Source organism: Lacerta agilis, chromosome 14, assembly GCF_009819535.1.
Source record: "Lacerta agilis isolate rLacAgi1 chromosome 14, rLacAgi1.pri, whole genome shotgun sequence".
In the NCBI taxonomy this organism is placed as follows: Eukaryota; Metazoa; Chordata; class Lepidosauria; order Squamata; family Lacertidae; genus Lacerta; species Lacerta agilis.
In genome coordinates, this window is record NC_046325.1 from 3,933,759 (window position 1) to 3,950,333 (window position 16,575).

At 51.3% G+C, this 16,575-nt stretch overlaps 1 protein-coding gene across 1 annotated transcript in view; it reads left to right on the top strand.

Moving 5' to 3' along the window:
* Window positions 1–16,575, top strand: part of POLR2A (RNA polymerase II subunit A) — a 31,017-nt gene that overhangs the window by 1,328 nt on the left and 13,114 nt on the right. The window contains exons 2-16 of the mRNA XM_033171192.1: window positions 123–255; window positions 453–589; window positions 2,244–2,417; window positions 2,820–3,101; window positions 4,153–4,314; window positions 5,789–6,009; window positions 6,101–6,233; window positions 8,030–8,154; window positions 8,396–8,606; window positions 9,549–9,758; window positions 10,607–10,775; window positions 11,768–11,862; window positions 13,115–13,318; window positions 13,455–13,677; window positions 15,908–16,091. Coding sequence (XP_033027083.1) covers window positions 123–255; window positions 453–589; window positions 2,244–2,417; window positions 2,820–3,101; window positions 4,153–4,314; window positions 5,789–6,009; window positions 6,101–6,233; window positions 8,030–8,154; window positions 8,396–8,606; window positions 9,549–9,758; window positions 10,607–10,775; window positions 11,768–11,862; window positions 13,115–13,318; window positions 13,455–13,677; window positions 15,908–16,091 — 2,663 coding nt within the window. The remainder of the gene's footprint in view (window positions 1–122; window positions 256–452; window positions 590–2,243; window positions 2,418–2,819; window positions 3,102–4,152; window positions 4,315–5,788; window positions 6,010–6,100; window positions 6,234–8,029; window positions 8,155–8,395; window positions 8,607–9,548; window positions 9,759–10,606; window positions 10,776–11,767; window positions 11,863–13,114; window positions 13,319–13,454; window positions 13,678–15,907; window positions 16,092–16,575) is intronic.

Below are 16,575 nucleotides of genomic sequence, written 5' to 3' on the forward strand. Positions count from 1 at the left end.
ATTCTTTTCTTCTTCTTCTAGGGCCTTTTGATGCCGTTTGGGTCCCCATTCTTGACGCCTGGCTTCCCCACACCCTGATGACTTGGCTGATACTGATTCTGCTTTCTTTTTTCTCCTTCTAGAAACGGATGTCGGTGACAGAAGGGGGGATCAAATACCCTGAGACAACAGAAGGGGGCCGCCCCAAGCTGGGGGGCCTGATGGACCCTCGACAGGGTGTCATTGAAAGGACAGGGCGGTGCCAGACCTGTGCAGGTGGGTTCTTAGGGCAGCGCGCCAGGTGTTTTGTGCTACAACTCCCAGCAGCCCCAGCCACACGGTACCAGGCTGGGGGGGACTATGCTGGGGCCTCACTAGGAAAACCGGTTCTCGGGAAGGGGGTGAGGGGGCCAGTCTCAGAATCTGGGAGTCGGAGGGGCTCATGATTTCCCCTTCCATCTGTTCTCCGGCAGGCAACATGACAGAATGCCCCGGCCATTTCGGACACATTGAGCTGGCCAAGCCTGTCTTCCACGTCGGCTTCTTGGGCAAGACGATGAAGGTTCTCCGCTGCGTCTGCTTTTTCTGCTCCAAGCTGCTGGTTGACTCTGTGAGTAATGGCTGGAGCTGCTGGACAGCCTTAGAAACGAGCTCAGGCCAGTGAATAGCCGAGAACAGTATGGCTTTTCACTAAGTCGCCCGTGATATTCTCACAAGGAAGCTGGTGAAATGTGGGCTGGACGAGGGAACTGTTAGGTGGATTTGTAGCTGGTTGGCTGACCGAACCCAAAGAGTACTCGTTAATGGTTCATGGTCATCCTGGGGGGGTGGGGAGTGACAAGTGGGGTGCTGAAGGGTTCCGTCCTGGGCCCATTGTTGTTCAACATCAATATAAATGATGAAGGAATTGAGGGGATGCTCATCAAATTTGCAGATAACACCAAACTAGTAGCTAATGTCACAGAAGGCAGAATCAGGATTCAGAAATGACCTTAACAGATTAGAGAACTGCGCCCAAAGTAACAAAATGAATTTCAGTTGGTAACATTTCAGGTTATGCACTTAGGAAGAACCAGCTACACGAATATAGGACGGGGGGGGGACACCTGGCTTGCTAGCAGTACATGTGAAAAGGATCCAGGGGTCTGATCGGACCGCAAACTAAACATGAGTCCGCAGCAGCAGCAAAAAAAAAAGTTGATGCTATTCCAGGCTGCATCAACAGAAGTCTAGTACAGATCAAGGGAAGTGATAGTCCCATTCTATTCTGCCTTGGTCAGAACACACTGGGAATACTTTGTCCCATTCAGGGCGCCACAGCCTTCCTGGCTGTGCTCCCCTGTGGCTTTTCAAAGAAGAGAACTAATCTAATTTTCTGTCCACAAACAATTTCCTTTCTAATTGGCCCTTGGTTACTTGCCACAGGTGACCAGGTGAGCGCGTTGACAAGCCTTAGGGCTGACCAATATATTTTCCTCCTAACTCTACGTTCTGCTCTCAGTGATACCTGCCTGTGTGTCAAAGCCTTGTGTGGCTTCTTTGTGGGCAATCATCCATTATTGTTTTTAATCTCACCTTTCAGTATATAATTCATAAGCTGCCTCACAACTCAAAACAATTCCATCAGCTACAGTAACCTTAAGGGTTACTTGAAATAATCAGCGTTAGTAGCCACTGAGAACCAGAACTAGGGGAAATACAGTAAAAACATTTTTTTATCTAGTTCTGAAAAAAGAGCCATTATGACACAAGGTGAATAGGTGCCACTCCCAAGAAGGCCCTGTTTGTGTCAGCCCTCCCCTTCCCTTTGTTCAGCTTCAGTTCAAAGGTCTTCTGTTTCCCCTGATTCTGACTCCAAACACTTTGGGTGTAGGAACCCCCACATTGAACCGCTCAGGATGGCAGAATAATATGGATTCACCCTAAGAGAACAGAATACTGGTATCTGTGGAGTGTTCTTGTCATTGCAGCAAGAAAGGCCTGTTTGCATCCCTTCCCAGCCTGCCCATGTCCCCTGTGATGTGAGGCCTACTTCCCAAGAGCTATGGCGAATAGTGGGATATTCTCACATTTGTTGGTAGTCGTGGATAATGGGAGTTATAGTCCAATTTACAATTGCAGTAGCTGTAAAATGACTTTTTCTATACCCCGTAGTATTGAGGATGTTGGGTTTGGGTGGTCATTCAAAAGAAACCAAAATCTGGCACGGCTAATCACACTCTTTATTATTTGGGGGGAACGCCCCGTTCTTCTCCTCGCTGCAGAACAACCCGAAGATCAAAGACATCCTGGCCAAATCCAAAGGGCAACCGAAGAAGCGTTTGACCCACGTCTACGACCTTTGCAAAGGCAAGAACATCTGCGAAGGTGGGGAGGAGATGGACAACAAGTTTGGAGTGGAGCAGGCCGAAGGCGATGAGGACATCACGAAGGAAAAGGTCAGGACCGCAAATCGGCTGCGCAGGCCAGTGGGGTTGGTTCAGCTTGTAAGATGTTGCATGTCAGCCTCATAACACTCTTCTTTTCTGCCTTCTGGACTGCTGTGGACCCAGATCATAGAATCGCAGAATTGTAGAGTTGGAAGGTTTTATCATTAACCACCTGTGACGGTTCCTTAAGAGTTCCTAATGTGCCACTAGGGCAGTGGGTTTCCTGCTGTTGTTGGACACTACAGCTCCCAGCACCCCTGACCACTAGTCCTGCTAGCCAGGGATGATGGGAGTTCTGGTCCAACAGCAGGAGACCCAGTTTTGAGGAATGCTACCCTAGGCCCACGGCATTTGGAGGGGACCCCTGATCGACCTTGACAGCCTTGCCCCGTTGCTGCCCCTTTTATCCAGGGTCACGGCGGCTGCGGGCGCTACCAGCCGAGGATCCGGCGGTCGGGCTTGGAGCTCTACGCCGAGTGGAAGCACGTGAACGAGGACTCTCAGGAGAAGAAGATTCTGCTGAGCCCCGAGCGGGTGCACGAGATCTTCAAGCGCATCTCGGACGAGGAGTGCTTCATCCTCGGCATGGACCCCAAGTTCGCCAGGCCCGAGTGGATGATCTGCACGGTTCTCCCGGTCCCACCACTCTCTGTTCGTCCCGCTGTCGTCATGCAAGGCTCTGCCAGGAATCAGGTATGGGCCCAAGGGTGGACTTGGGGGGGGGGGGGAGAGTAAGCTTTGTTCCAACTCAAAAGTCACACTGCCAGAGGCAGAAACGCAACGTTTCCCAAACTTTGGGTCCTCAGCTCTTGCTCCCATCATCCCTAATGACTGATCCTGCTAGCTAAGCACGATGGGAGCTGTAGTCCAACAATAGCCGGAGACCTAACTTTGGGAAAAACTGCAGTAATTCTTCTAAATGCTGCTTGCTGGAAACCACAGGAGCGGGAGAGGGCTCCTGTGCTCGAATCCTGCATGCAGGTCTCCCACAGGCATCTGGTTGGCAATTGTAAGAACAGGATGCTGGGCTAGATGGGCCATTGGCCGGATCCTGAAGGGTCCTGTTTTCGTATGTCATATGCAGCCATTCAAATGATAATTAGCCAATGGCTTGCAACAAAAATATATCAAAAAGGCCAACTTCCCTCAGCCCTGTTTAGCAAAGCTTTTAATGTTTAATAGACTATTGCAATTTAATCTGTTGGAAGCCGCCCAGAGTGGCTGGGGAAACCCGGCCAGATGGACGGGGTATAAATAAATTATTATTATTATTATTATTATTATTATTATTATTATTATTTATTAATATTATTATCATCATCATCATTATTTTATTATTATTTAACGAAGTAGCTCTTAAGCAATGTGAAATGTTAAGCAAACAAAAACAGCCAGATTTATTAAAACAGGAAAAGAAAAGAAAAAGACAATTCTATTGTTTAAAAAGCTGGATTAAAACATCTATCTCACTTATAAGAGACCATGTATGAAAGCCAAAGGCCTAGCACAAAGAAATGCTTTTGCCTGGCACCTGCAGATACGTAATGATCACGCCGGGCGAGCCTCCCTGGGGAGAGCGTTCAATAAGCAGGGAGCCACCACTGAAAAGTCCTGCTGTTGTGTGGCCACCCTCCAGACTTCCTGCGGAAGGAGCACACGAAGAAGCCTCCAGTGAGGATTGCCGGGTCCAGGTTGGCTCCTTTTGCCTGCCCTGACAGGCTGTTACTTTCCTCTCCCCACCCAGGACGACTTGACCCACAAGCTGGCCGACATCGTGAAGATCAACAACCAGCTGCGGAGGAACGAGCAGAACGGAGCGGCCGCCCACGTCATTGCCGAAGACGTCAAGCTGCTGCAGTTCCACGTGGCCACCATGGTGGACAACGAGCTGCCTGGGCTGCCCCGCGTAAGTGCTTGGGGGGGCCCTGCCTACCCCTAGCAGGGTAGAAATCTGCAGCCGCCCCTCTTTCGCAGAGGAGCCAGCGATCCATAGGTAGGCTGCGATGCCTCCTCCCTCCACAGGCAAACCCATCTTTTGGGGGAGGCCTCCCCAGTCCCCAGGTCTGTTGGTCTGGAGCGATATTTGCCTTCATTCTGATTACAGGAGACTTTCGGGGGGGGGGCGCTTCCATGGTTTGGACAGAAATGGGGAGTGGGAACCCAAAAGTTGTGTCAATTTGGTTGTTGGTATTTATTCACATTTCATTAGAGGCAGATAGGCTCCGTTAGAGCAGTCTTCACCTGCTTGGCTGCCCTTCCGGCGCTCCGGACTTCAACTCCCATCAGCCCCCGACGGCACAGTTGCGCTTTGTGTGGCTGATGGGAGTTGTTGTCCAAAGCAGCTGGAGGGCAGCCTGGTTGGTGGTGGTTGAAGATGATGTACCGCATAAGCCAGGGATAGCCCACACGGACTACAACTCCCATCAGCCCCTGTCGGCATGGAGTTGTTGTTCAGCAGCGCTGTAACTCTCCAAAAGTTTGTCTTCACCCCTGAAGGCAGAACCCTTCCATTGTCTCCTGAGACACAAAAATACATTGAGTGAACTAGGAGAGGTATTGATACAGAGACACACAAAATCACATACCTGTTGGACAGGATAGCAGAATTTTCATAATACTTTCTTTTTCTGAATTATATATTGCTTTCTTTTTTTCTTTTTTTTGAATTGAAATCTTCCTTTTGATCTTTCTTGTCTTCTCAGTGGCTGGATTGTTTAGCAGAATACTTTTTCTCCTTCTTGTCTGAAGCATGTCCAAAACTTAATATCTAATTATTCATTTTAAGTATTGGAACTCAAGCACTGGCGGGGTAACTTCCGGGAGTGCCGAATTCTCTCGGGGGGCTTTCCACCCAAGCCCTCCCCCCTTTCTTCCTCGGAATTCAGAGCAGAGTTAATGGGCATCCGTGGGTGAGGCAGCGTCTTCCCATGGCCCCTGGGGAGATTTGGGGGGCTGCTTACTCCCATCACAGCCTTTAATTACCCCGTGAGAATTGGAGCGATGTTATAGTCGGCCATCACCCGTCCGCGCTCAAGCGGAAGTAAATGTATGTTTTTTCATGTATGTTTGTTATCTTTTTATATCTGACAAAATGAATAAAAATTACTTTTTAAAAAAAAGGATAGCAGAGTTTCACTCTGTTCTTAACCCCTCGGATTGTCCTGCCTTGATTTAGATTAGAAAGTTGACCAGTTTCCCTTACTTAGAAGTCATAAGAGCGGTTCCCAGTCAGTGGAGGATGAGTGTCCTGAGTGGGAAGTTCGTCCTGCTTGCCCCACAGGCAAAAGGAAGCCATTCTTTGCACTTTTCATGTTCCCCACCTGCCCACCGGCTTTTGTAAGAGAGTAACGCTTTCTTTCCTCCAACCTCTTGATTTCCAGGCCATGCAGAAATCGGGGAGGCCTCTGAAGTCCCTGAAGCAGAGGCTGAAGGGGAAAGAGGGGCGCGTGCGAGGGAACCTGATGGGAAAGCGAGTGGACTTCTCGGCCCGGACGGTCATCACCCCAGATCCCAACCTCTCCATCGACCAGGTGGGCGTGCCCCGCTCCATCGCGGCCAACATGACCTTCGCCGAGATTGTGACGCCCTTCAACATTGACAGGTGAGCCCCCTTTCGCCACCCCACCCCGCATCTGGTGCGCTCAGGTGCCTCGCGCCCCGAATGCCGGCTAACCCCTCTCCGCCTCCGCTAGGCTGCAGGAGCTGGTGCGCAGGGGGAACAGCCAGTACCCCGGAGCCAAGTACATTATCCGGGACAACGGCGACAGGATCGACCTCCGCTTCCACCCCAAGCCCAGCGACCTCCACCTGCAGATAGGGTACAAGGTCAGTTCCGCTGGGGGCGCTGGCAGGAAGCTCGGTCTGGGGAGATGAGACGAAGTTGGGTAGGAGAATCACGGCCCCCTCCCACCCCGGAGTAAGCCAAAGACCAAAGAAGGGGAGCCCTCTTGCTTGTTCTGCCAGCAGAAACCTACAATTCTCCGATTCATCCGCCAGCATTAAAAGAAAAGCATTGTGTGAGCTGCAGGTCTTGTAGCCTCTTCCATTCCGATAGACTCAGGTGGCCTTTTTGTGAGTGACCACGCCCAAGCGTTGCTTTAAAGTTGGGCAAATTCGAGCAAATGGGACAGTTGGGAAATGCCAGAGGGAGAGAGGGAGACCAAAGGTTTTGGGGGCGTATCGCTCTTTGCAAACCTTGAGAGCCAGTGTGGTGTAGTGGTTAAGAGTGGTAGACTCATAATCCGGGGAACCGGGTTCGTGTCTCCGCTCCTCCACATGCAGCTGCTGGGTGACCTTGGGCTAGTCACACTTCTCTGAAGTCTCTCAGCTCCACTCACCTCACAGAGTGTTTGTTGTGGGGGGAGGAAGGGAAAAGGAGAATGTTAGCCGCTTTGTGACTCCTTCGGGTAGTGATAAAGCGGGATATCAAATCCAAACTCCTCCTCTTCTTCCCATGTGGGGCAAGCCGGGTAGGGAAATTCTCCCCCCAGAGAGGCTCATCTGGTGACTTCATTAAGCGCCTGGCAAAAACATTCCTTTTCAATCAGGCCTTTGGCTGATTAACATCCGATGCCCTTTTAAATGTGTTGGGGGGGGGTATTGGTTTCTGTTAACCTTTTTCATTATGAACTTCGTGTTTTCCATATTGTATTTTTATGTTTTGCAAGCCACCCTGCGGTCTACGCATAGTAGCCAACTCCCAGGAGCTGACGATCCTTTGGTCCCTCCTCCAATGAAATATTTGAGGGGGCCAGGACCCCCCCCCCAAAAAAAGCTTACAGGCATTGCCATTCAAATGGTGCTGTGATCAATTATGCAGGGTGGGGCTTACCTGGGCCCTCCCAATATTTTATTCAGGTTTGCACCCCTGGATCTACATATCAAAGGCAGAATGCAAATTATTATTGTTCGTTGTTTTTGTTATTTTATTAATAGGCATTGGTTGGATACTGTGAGAACAGACTGCTGAGCTTGGGTGGCCCTTGGCCTGATCCAAAAGCCAGGCTTTCCTTAACATTATTTCCGTAGTAAGCTAGAAATCATTGCAGCAAGCAGAGTGGGCATTCAGGTGTCTCGCACTCGGGACTCTGGACAGGCCACCCTTGTCACTGACCTTCCCCCTCATGCTTCTTCGGTCTTTTTGCCTTGCTGGGATGAGCCCTTGAGCTCTGATAATGCCTCTTTCTTGCCTGGAGAGAGGATAAAGACTGATGAGTGAGTGAGCATAGCCTAAAAAGGTAAATACTTAAATTTGTTGCTTTGCCAGTTTTTCTCTAGCCCTGCCTGCCCCTGGCATGCGGCCCCTGGGAGTTTCCCCAGAAAGGAATATCGCCCTCAGTCTGAAAAAATATTTCCCCTTCACTCCATTATATAATAAATATACAGGCTTCTTGAGGCTGGGTTGTGTCCTATTTCACTGGTGCTTCCTCGTGCGACATCAACGTGCACCCATGCAAATGATAAAAGTTTTCAGAATTTGCGGATTCAGTACTTGGAATAAGTTTGGCTGTGGAAGATTCCATGTGCATTTTGCAGTCTCCCTCCCCCTGCTCCCTCCAGTCCTCCTGCTCATCCTTCGAGGTGGCAAACCAACAGTCCTCCTGCTTGATCTCCCCTTCCAGGTCGAACGGCACATGTGCGACGGCGACATCGTCATTTTCAATCGACAGCCGACGCTGCACAAGATGTCCATGATGGGGCACAGAGTGCGAATCCTGCCGTGGTCCACCTTTCGCCTCAATCTCAGGTGGGGAAGAAGGCGCGGTTCTCTGTGCATGTTTCACTGCGTGCGCAGATAAGGGGCTAGCTCGAAAAAGGGGGGCAGGAAAGGATCAGCTTATTTTTTGGAAAGGGATTCCAAAGCCACCTGACCCAGCTGCTCCCCAGCCCTGCCTTTTCCCTCTCTGCAAACTCAGGCAAGCACCTGTACAGTTTCCTTCTTGGTACTGCCCTCCATTGTTCTCAATCTCTCCCTTCTTCTCCACCAGTGTCACCACCCCGTACAATGCCGACTTTGACGGCGACGAGATGAACCTGCACCTTCCCCAGTCCCTGGAGACGCGGGCGGAGATCCAAGAGCTGGCCATGGTGCCCCGTATGATTGTCACGCCTCAGTCCAACAGGCCCGTCATGGGCATCGTGCAGGACACCCTGACGGCGGTCCGCAAGTTCACCAAGAGAGACGTCTTCCTAGAGAGGGTGAGGGCCGGTTCTGCAGAGGCAGCCTTACTTACGCATGGCTTAAGAGCCAATCCAGCACAGCATCCTGTTCTCACAGTGGCCAACCAGGTGCCTGCAGGAGACCTGCAAGCGTCACCAGACCACATTCCCCTCCTGCGGTTTCCAGCAACAGGCCTTCAGAAGCATTTCTGCCTCCAGTGGTGGAGGCAAAGCACAGCCTTCAATAACTCTCTCATCCTCCGTGAATTTGTCTAATCCAAGTTGGTCATCACTGCCCCCTGTGGCAGGGAGTTCCATAGTTTGACTTGGTAAAGGTAAAAGGACCCCTGACTGTTAGGTCCAATCGTGGATGACTCTGGGGTTGCGGCGCTCATCTCGCTTTACTGGCCAAGGGAGCCGGCGTACAGCTTCCGGGTCATGTGGCCAGCATGACTAAGCCGCTTCTGGCGAACCAGAGCAGCGCACGGAAACGCCATTTACCTTCCCGCCAGAGCGGTACCTATTTGTCTACTTGCACTTTGACGTGCTTTCGAACTGCTAGGTGGGCAGGAGCAGGGACCAAGCAACGGGAGCTCACCCCGTCATTGCGGGGATTCGAACCGCCGACCTTCCGATCGGCAAGCCCTAGGCTCTGTGGTTTAACCCACAGCCCCACCCGTGTCCCTTTTATAGTTTGACTTAGCACTGTGTAAAGCAGGGTTTTATTTTGACCTGTCCTGAATCTTCCAGTGGGCTTTAGCGTCGGAACTAGATCCATGCCACATGTTTTATCAGATTATTCTGCACAAAGGGGGCAATTTCGCTCTCCCCTTTTCCTGTGCTTGTAGCAAATCCTGCTTTAGTAAGGCTTGGTGGTTTGAAGTAGGGAGATGTCGGGTTCTAAGCATGAAACATTCCCATTTCATGGGGGAAAGCCGGGCAATAAACACTCCGCTTCCCTTTTCCTGCTCTCCCCTTCAGGGCGAGGTGATGAACCTGCTGATGTTCCTTTCCACCTGGGATGGCAAAGTGCCCCAGCCGGCTATCCTCAAGCCTCGCCCGCTCTGGACCGGGAAGCAGATCTTCTCCCTCATCATCCCAGGACACATTAACTGCATCCGTACGCACAGCACCCACCCGGACGACGAGGACAGTGGCCCCTACAAGCACATCTCTCCCGGAGACACCAAGGTACTGTTGGTGGGGCAGGCCTCTGGGGCAGGAGCTGGAAGGCAGAGACTTCACCAGCCTTGGCCGCCTCCTGATGTTTTGAACCACAAGCCCCCAGCCAGCAGACCGCAGTAGGGTCTCATGGAGTTTCACAGAGTTGCAGAGTTGAAAAGGGTCATCTAGCCCAACCCCCTGCAATGCAGGAATCCGTTTGCCCAACGTGGGTCTCGAACCCACAGCCCTGAAATTAAGAGTCTCGTGCTCTTATCGACGGAGCTCAGGTTGTTATTTGGCAGAAACCAGGACTTGTGCTCTCTTAATTCCAAAGGTGCTGATTATACTTACCATGAATTAATTTTCACTTTTCGTGAACTGTAGTTTCACACAGAAAGGCAGTGGATATTTAGGTATTTTACCCAGCCGGATTTGTCAGGTATAAATAATAAAGTTATTTTTTATTATTCTAAACGAAACACATGCAAAAATCCAGCACATGGCCTGAGATACTCTTTGGCCATCAAGAATAAATACAGTGCTAACTTGGTTTTCAAACAGCTTAGTTCTTGGAACGTTTTGGCTCCCGGACGCCACAAACCTGAACGTTCGATGGGGCTTCCATGCCTTCCGATTGGCTGCAGGAGCTTCCTGCAGCCAATCAGAAGCCACGCTTCGGTTTCCAAACATTTTGGACTTCCAAGGTATGACTGTATGTCCGGTTCCTTCCTCGCAAGACAAGAGTTTTGTTTCTTGACTTCAGCATTGAAGAAAACAGCACAAGAGGCACTCTAATCCTAAAACCTCCAGATTTGCTAGCCGTCCCCACCAGCTTCACGCTCCTCCGTCGCTCTCCTTTCCCCTCTCTTCCTTAGGTCATCGTGGAGAACGGGGAGCTGATCATGGGCATCCTCTGCAAGAAGTCTCTGGGCACCTCTGCCGGCTCCCTGGTCCACATCTCCTACCTGGAGATGGGCCACGATGTCACCCGCCTCTTTTACAGCAACATCCAGACAGTTATCAACAACTGGCTGCTGATTGAAGGTGAGCTGGGTGGTGTAACTTCGTGGTTTTGGTGGGGGGGGGTGGTATCCACCCAAGGGACGCGGGTGGCGCTGTGGTTTAAACTACAGAGCCTAGGGCTTGCTGATTGGAAGGTCGGCGGTTCGAATCCCCGCGACGGGGTGAGCTCCCATCGCTCGGCCCCTGCTCCTGCAAACCTAGCAGTTCGAAAGCACGTCAAAGTGCAAGTAGATAAATAGGGACAGCTCCAGCGGGAAGGTAAACGGCGTTTCCATGCGCTGCTCTGGTTCGCCAGAAGTGGCTTAGTCATGCTGTCCACATGACCCGGAAGCTGTACACCAGCTCCCTCGGCCAATAAAGCGAGATGAGCGCCGCAACCCCAGAGTCGTCCGCGACTGGACCTAATGGTCAGGGGTCCCTTTACCTATTCCCCACCCCCATGGTTTCTTCTTCCTCCAGAGGAGTCTGTTGGTTGCAGTGTTGGGGTTCTGATTTAACTCATTACTTGCTCGACTGCACCTACCTTGGGCCTCCTCAGTTAGGCACGAACTGGTTCCCTGCATCATCGTTATTTATTTCATTGTAACTCAAAAGTCACATAGAGGGTTATGTGCTCTGACTCCACTGTCAGAGGCTGAAATGCAACAATTCTCAAGTTGATTTTGGACTACAATTCCCATCATCCCTGACCGCGGGTCCTGCTAGCTAGGGATGATGGGAGTTGTAGTTCAAGAGCAGGCGAAGGCCCGAGTTTGGGAAACCCCTGATTTATTGCCCGTATAACCTCTCTGTTTCTCTGAGGGGCTGAAAGTGGCCTACCTGGTACACCTCCCTCATTTAAACCCCACAGCCCTTTGAGGTAGGTTAGGCTGTGAGTCGCCCTGTGAGCTTCATGGCTGGGCAGGGATCTGAGCCCTCGTCTCCCAGGCTGTAGCCTGTCGCTAACCACTAGGCCACGCCGGCTTTCTTGTGCTCCCTTTCTGGTGTTGAGCCTCTTTCCCCCTCTTTGGCAGGCCACACCATTGGGATCGGGGACTCCATTGCTGATGCCAAGACCTACCAAGACATTCAGAACACCATCAAGAAGGCCAAGCAGGATGTCATAGAGGTACGAGCCGGAGGGGAGCAGGACTCTGCACCAAAAGGGACGAGCGCATGGAGAGGGGGATAGGAGCTCTCAGGGAACGAGGGCAGAGTGGGTAGGGGCTCCTCACCGGGGCTTATTTCGCCATAGCAGTTAAGGACCTGAGCTCAGGGCCACAGTGTGCTTCCTTCTGAATCCACCTGAAACAACAGCAGTGCCCTTGGCCTGTAGATTGGGTGCCGGGGGGGGGGGCGGAATCGACACCAGAGGTTCCCAAACTGTGGTCCTCAGGTTTCATCTGGGTGGCCTGCAGCACGTGTGTTAAAAAACAATGCAGTTAAAAGTCGCACAGCACCTAGCGGAGCACACGCATGATTGCTACAGCAGATGGTGAACCAGGTTCACCAAGACCATCGGCAGTTTTCAAGGGGTGCGTCAGGGTGGAGTAAGGGGAATACTGTCAGTTCCTTACAGAGATGGTTTTCACAGAGCTATGTGGGATCCAGCAAAGATGGGTTTGTTTATTCATTGTATCTATATGCCACCTTTCCTCCAAGGACCTCAGGGTGGCTCACCTAGCCCTCCTCTCTCCCTCACAACAACCCTCTGAGGTAGGTTAGGTTGAGGGAGGCAGTGACAGGCCCAAGGCCCACGGCCCACCCTGTGAGCTTCGCACCCGAGTGGAGATTTGAACCCTAGGCCGACACTCTAAACCAGGGATAGGCAACCTAAGGAGGGGTAGGCAAACTGAGATCCAGTATACCGAGGTTACAGGGAACCAGGCAGAGGGCCTTCTCGGTAGTGGCACCCGCCCTCTGGAACGCCCTTCCATCAGAGGTCAAGGAAATAAACAACTATCTAACTTTTAGAAGACATCTGAAGGAAGCCCTGTTTAGGGAAGTTTTTAATATTTAAAGCTGTATTGCTTTTAACACTCGATTGGGAGCCACTCTGGGCGGCTGGGGAAACTCAGCCGCCCAGATGTCTTCTAAAAGTTACTTTTATTCTATATAAGGCCCGTGGGCCAGATCCGGCCCAATTGCCTTCTAAATCCGGCCTGCGGAAGGTCCGGGAATCCGCATGTTTTTACATGAGTAGAATGTGTCCTTTTATTTAAAATGCATCTCTGGGTTATTTTGGCAAGGGAAGGGAGGGTTGTCTTTGGGTAGGATGGAAGGATGGAGAGCAATCCCATAGCCTTGGGTGGGCTTGGCTTTGTCCGGGGGGGAAGGGGCCCATTCTGAGACTCCCTCCCCCTTTCCCCACCTGACTCCAGGTGATCGAGAAGGCCCACAACAACGAGCTAGAGCCCACCCCCGGCAACACGCTGCGGCAGACCTTTGAGAACCAGGTCAACAGGATCCTGAACGACGCCCGAGACAAGACCGGCTCCTCCGCCCAGAAGTCTCTCTCCGAGTACAACAACTTCAAGTCCATGGTGGTGTCGGGAGCCAAGGGCTCCAAGATCAACATCTCGCAGGTAGGCCTCGCCCCTCTGCTTCCAGCAACCCGGTGGGTGGACGGACAGACCCCAGGCATGGCAGCCAGCCTTCCTGTTCCGCTGGACGCCAGGCACTTTGGGTGACTGCCCCGCCTCTCCCCCCTGCGCCCCACAGGTCATTGCCGTGGTGGGGCAGCAGAACGTGGAAGGGAAGCGCATCCCGTTTGGCTTCAAGCACCGGACACTGCCCCACTTCATCAAGGACGACTACGGCCCCGAGAGCAGGGGCTTCGTGGAGAATTCCTACCTGGCCGGTCTCACCCCGACGGAGTTCTTCTTCCATGCTATGGGAGGCCGAGAGGGGCTGATCGACACGGCTGTCAAAACTGCTGAAACAGGTGAGTTTGGAGGGAGGGGGCCGAGGGAGAAGAGAGAGGGGCACATGGCTCCACTTGGCCGTTGTGTGGAGAGAGTCTCTTCCTTTAAATTCCTGGGAGTTTACCTTAGTGAAGACCTCACTTGGAACAACAATATAACCCAGGTGGTTAGGAAGGCCCAACAGAGACTCCATTTTCTCAGGGTCTTGCGAAAGAACAATGTTTAACAACAATTGATGACCACCTTCTACCGGTCCAAAATAGAAAGTGTCCACTCATACTGTATCACAGTGTGGTGCGTTGGCTTGACAGCCACGGACAGAAAGTCTTTACAGAGGGTGGTGAACACAGCACATGATATCATGGGCTGCCCCTTGAGTCCGCTAGATAACATCGCAAGGGATCGTTGCCTTAGGAAAAATTCTCAGGGACAATTCACACCCCGGCCAGCACCTCTTTAATCTTCTACCCTTGGGCAGGAGATATAGAAGTATAATCAGTCGTACCAACAGGCTAAAAAACAGTTTCTATCCGTGGGCTGTTAGGCTGCTGAACGGAAAATAATGCAGTGCATCCGACTTTTGGGATTGTTGTGTTGTGTGACAAGCACACAGAGTGCAATGAGACTGAGTGTTTGTGTAGCGGGGAGGGAGGCTCAGTTAATTTCATTGTACGCAGGTTGTACATTGACAATGAAGGTATTCTTATTGGTGGTTTAGTGCTGTTCATTCAGCAACCGGGATTCATCCTCCCACTCTGCCTGGGAAAGTCAGGTTCAATCCAGGAATTCAGAAAACCTGACCCCCAAAACCCAGACCAGTGTTTCCTTGCCAGAACCCAGGGGTAAAACCATCCCTGTTAGGTAGGACAGCTGTCACGCCACTTTTGCTCATCCAATCTGATCCAGGAGATCTCAGGCTGTGTTCCAGACGCCCCCCCCCCAAAAAAAAAACCCCACAAGGAGCAAGAGTTAAAAGTGCCGCTCTCTGCTTCTGGGGCGTCAAGGCAGACAAACTATACAGTCACAGATGTGTCCAAGACACTGTTTTGGAACCAAGGCTTTAACCCACATCAGAATTCTAGAGGTGGGAGGGACCCTGAGGGTCATCTAGTCCAACCCCCCTGCAATGCAAGAATTCTCTCCCCAGCCATCCCTGGCTGGGCTCGAACCACTAACCTTCTGGTTAACAGCCAGTTGCACTGTCCTGTTGCGCCACAGGAGGCCCCCAAACATGCAGACCCAAAATGAAGAAGGAGATGGATTAATGATAGTGTAGAATGAAAGCCATTTAGGAAAGGGAAATACTGTTGGCAAAATGGGACCCCTCGGGAACTCGAGAAGCCAGGCCCAAGAACCCTTATATATTGCCAACGAATCCACTGCCCCATGAAGATGCGGCACGGGTGCCAGTTAGGGAGATAAAGACGAGAGGTCGCCACACACAGGGCAATCTGGGTAACTTGCACGCTTTTGCTTGGTAAGCGGCCTGAACCGGGGGGTGTCCAGGCATTAACTTTCCAGAGATGGGACTCTCAGTTGGGTGCGTGACTCCCAAGCCCTCAGACAGATATTGTAGGCCCAGAAGTCTGAGCTGCTGACAGAGGCAGCACTTGTGTGGACTTGAATGTGGTTGACTTGTAAAAGGGTAAAAGAGTTTTGGGAAATAATCCATAATGAATTGAAAAAATTGTTTAAAAGAACCTTTCAAAAAAAAACAACCCAGAGTCCTTTTTGTTGGTAATTCAGACCAAAAAAGGTTATTTATGTATGCCACTACTGCGGCCTGTGTTTCATTAGCCCCAAAATGGAAAGCGAGCGAGGTCCCAACTAAAGAAGAATGGCAACTTAAGCTGATAGAATATGCGCAGCTTGCAGACTTAACATATAGAATGAGAGAACAAGAAGAACATACATTTATAGAAGATTGGAAAACATTTATTGAATATATGGGAAATTGTGTACAGTTGAAAACGTTGGCAGCATTAAGATAAATTCAACAGTGTAAACAAGTTTTGATGGATGCAATAATGGAATGCTGAATGGTTTAGTTTTTGTAGAATATGCAGGGATTTATGATACGCACAATGAACCGTGGAAAGAGAAGAAGGGAAGTCACTGATATTTTAAGGATGTTTAAATGAGTGTTATGAATTGTGAAACAGAAAATCTAATAAAAATGATAGATAGGGAGGGGGGTTCTGTGGGGCGCACCGGGGTTCTTGCTAATCTCCTCCTCTGCCCCACGGCCAGGTTACATCCAGCGGCGGCTGATCAAGTCCATGGAGTCCGTGATGGTGAAGTACGACGCCACGGTGCGCAATTCCATCAACCAGGTGGTGCAGCTGCGCTACGGCGAGGACGGGCTGGCGGGGGAGAGCGTGGAGTTCCAGAACCTGGCCACGCTCAAGCCTTCCAACAAGGCCTTTGAGAAGAAGTGAGTCTTGGCAGGGGGGGTTTCCTTCTGCGTGCCTGGATGAGTCCCCTCCCGCCCCCTCCCCAAAAGGCCTTTATTCCGTTGCTCCCACGTTGCGCGGGATTTGCTCTCTCCCCCCCTGCTTATGGGGCTGGGGAATCCTGATCTGCGCTGGGCAACGAGGGAGCTCAATGCAAACAGCTTCTATGTCAGTAGAGTCTCTTGTTAAGGAGAGGAACTGATCAGAGGGAGGGCACCAGGTTGGGGAAGGCAAAAGCTATAGGATGCCTCTCCAGGTTCTCCAGAAATTCTGTCTTTTCTTACTGCGATCTCAGATGGGCTGCAACAGTCAGAAACATGCAAGGAATTTTTTTCAGCTGGCGAAACAAGCACACCGCCCCTCTGTTGCAGCAAGAGCCCCTGTTCCCAGTAGTAGACCATGGCTTCGCTTTGTTGCTCGGTCCAGGCTTTGGGTGTCCTGGAAATATTCAAAGCATCGCAGCGG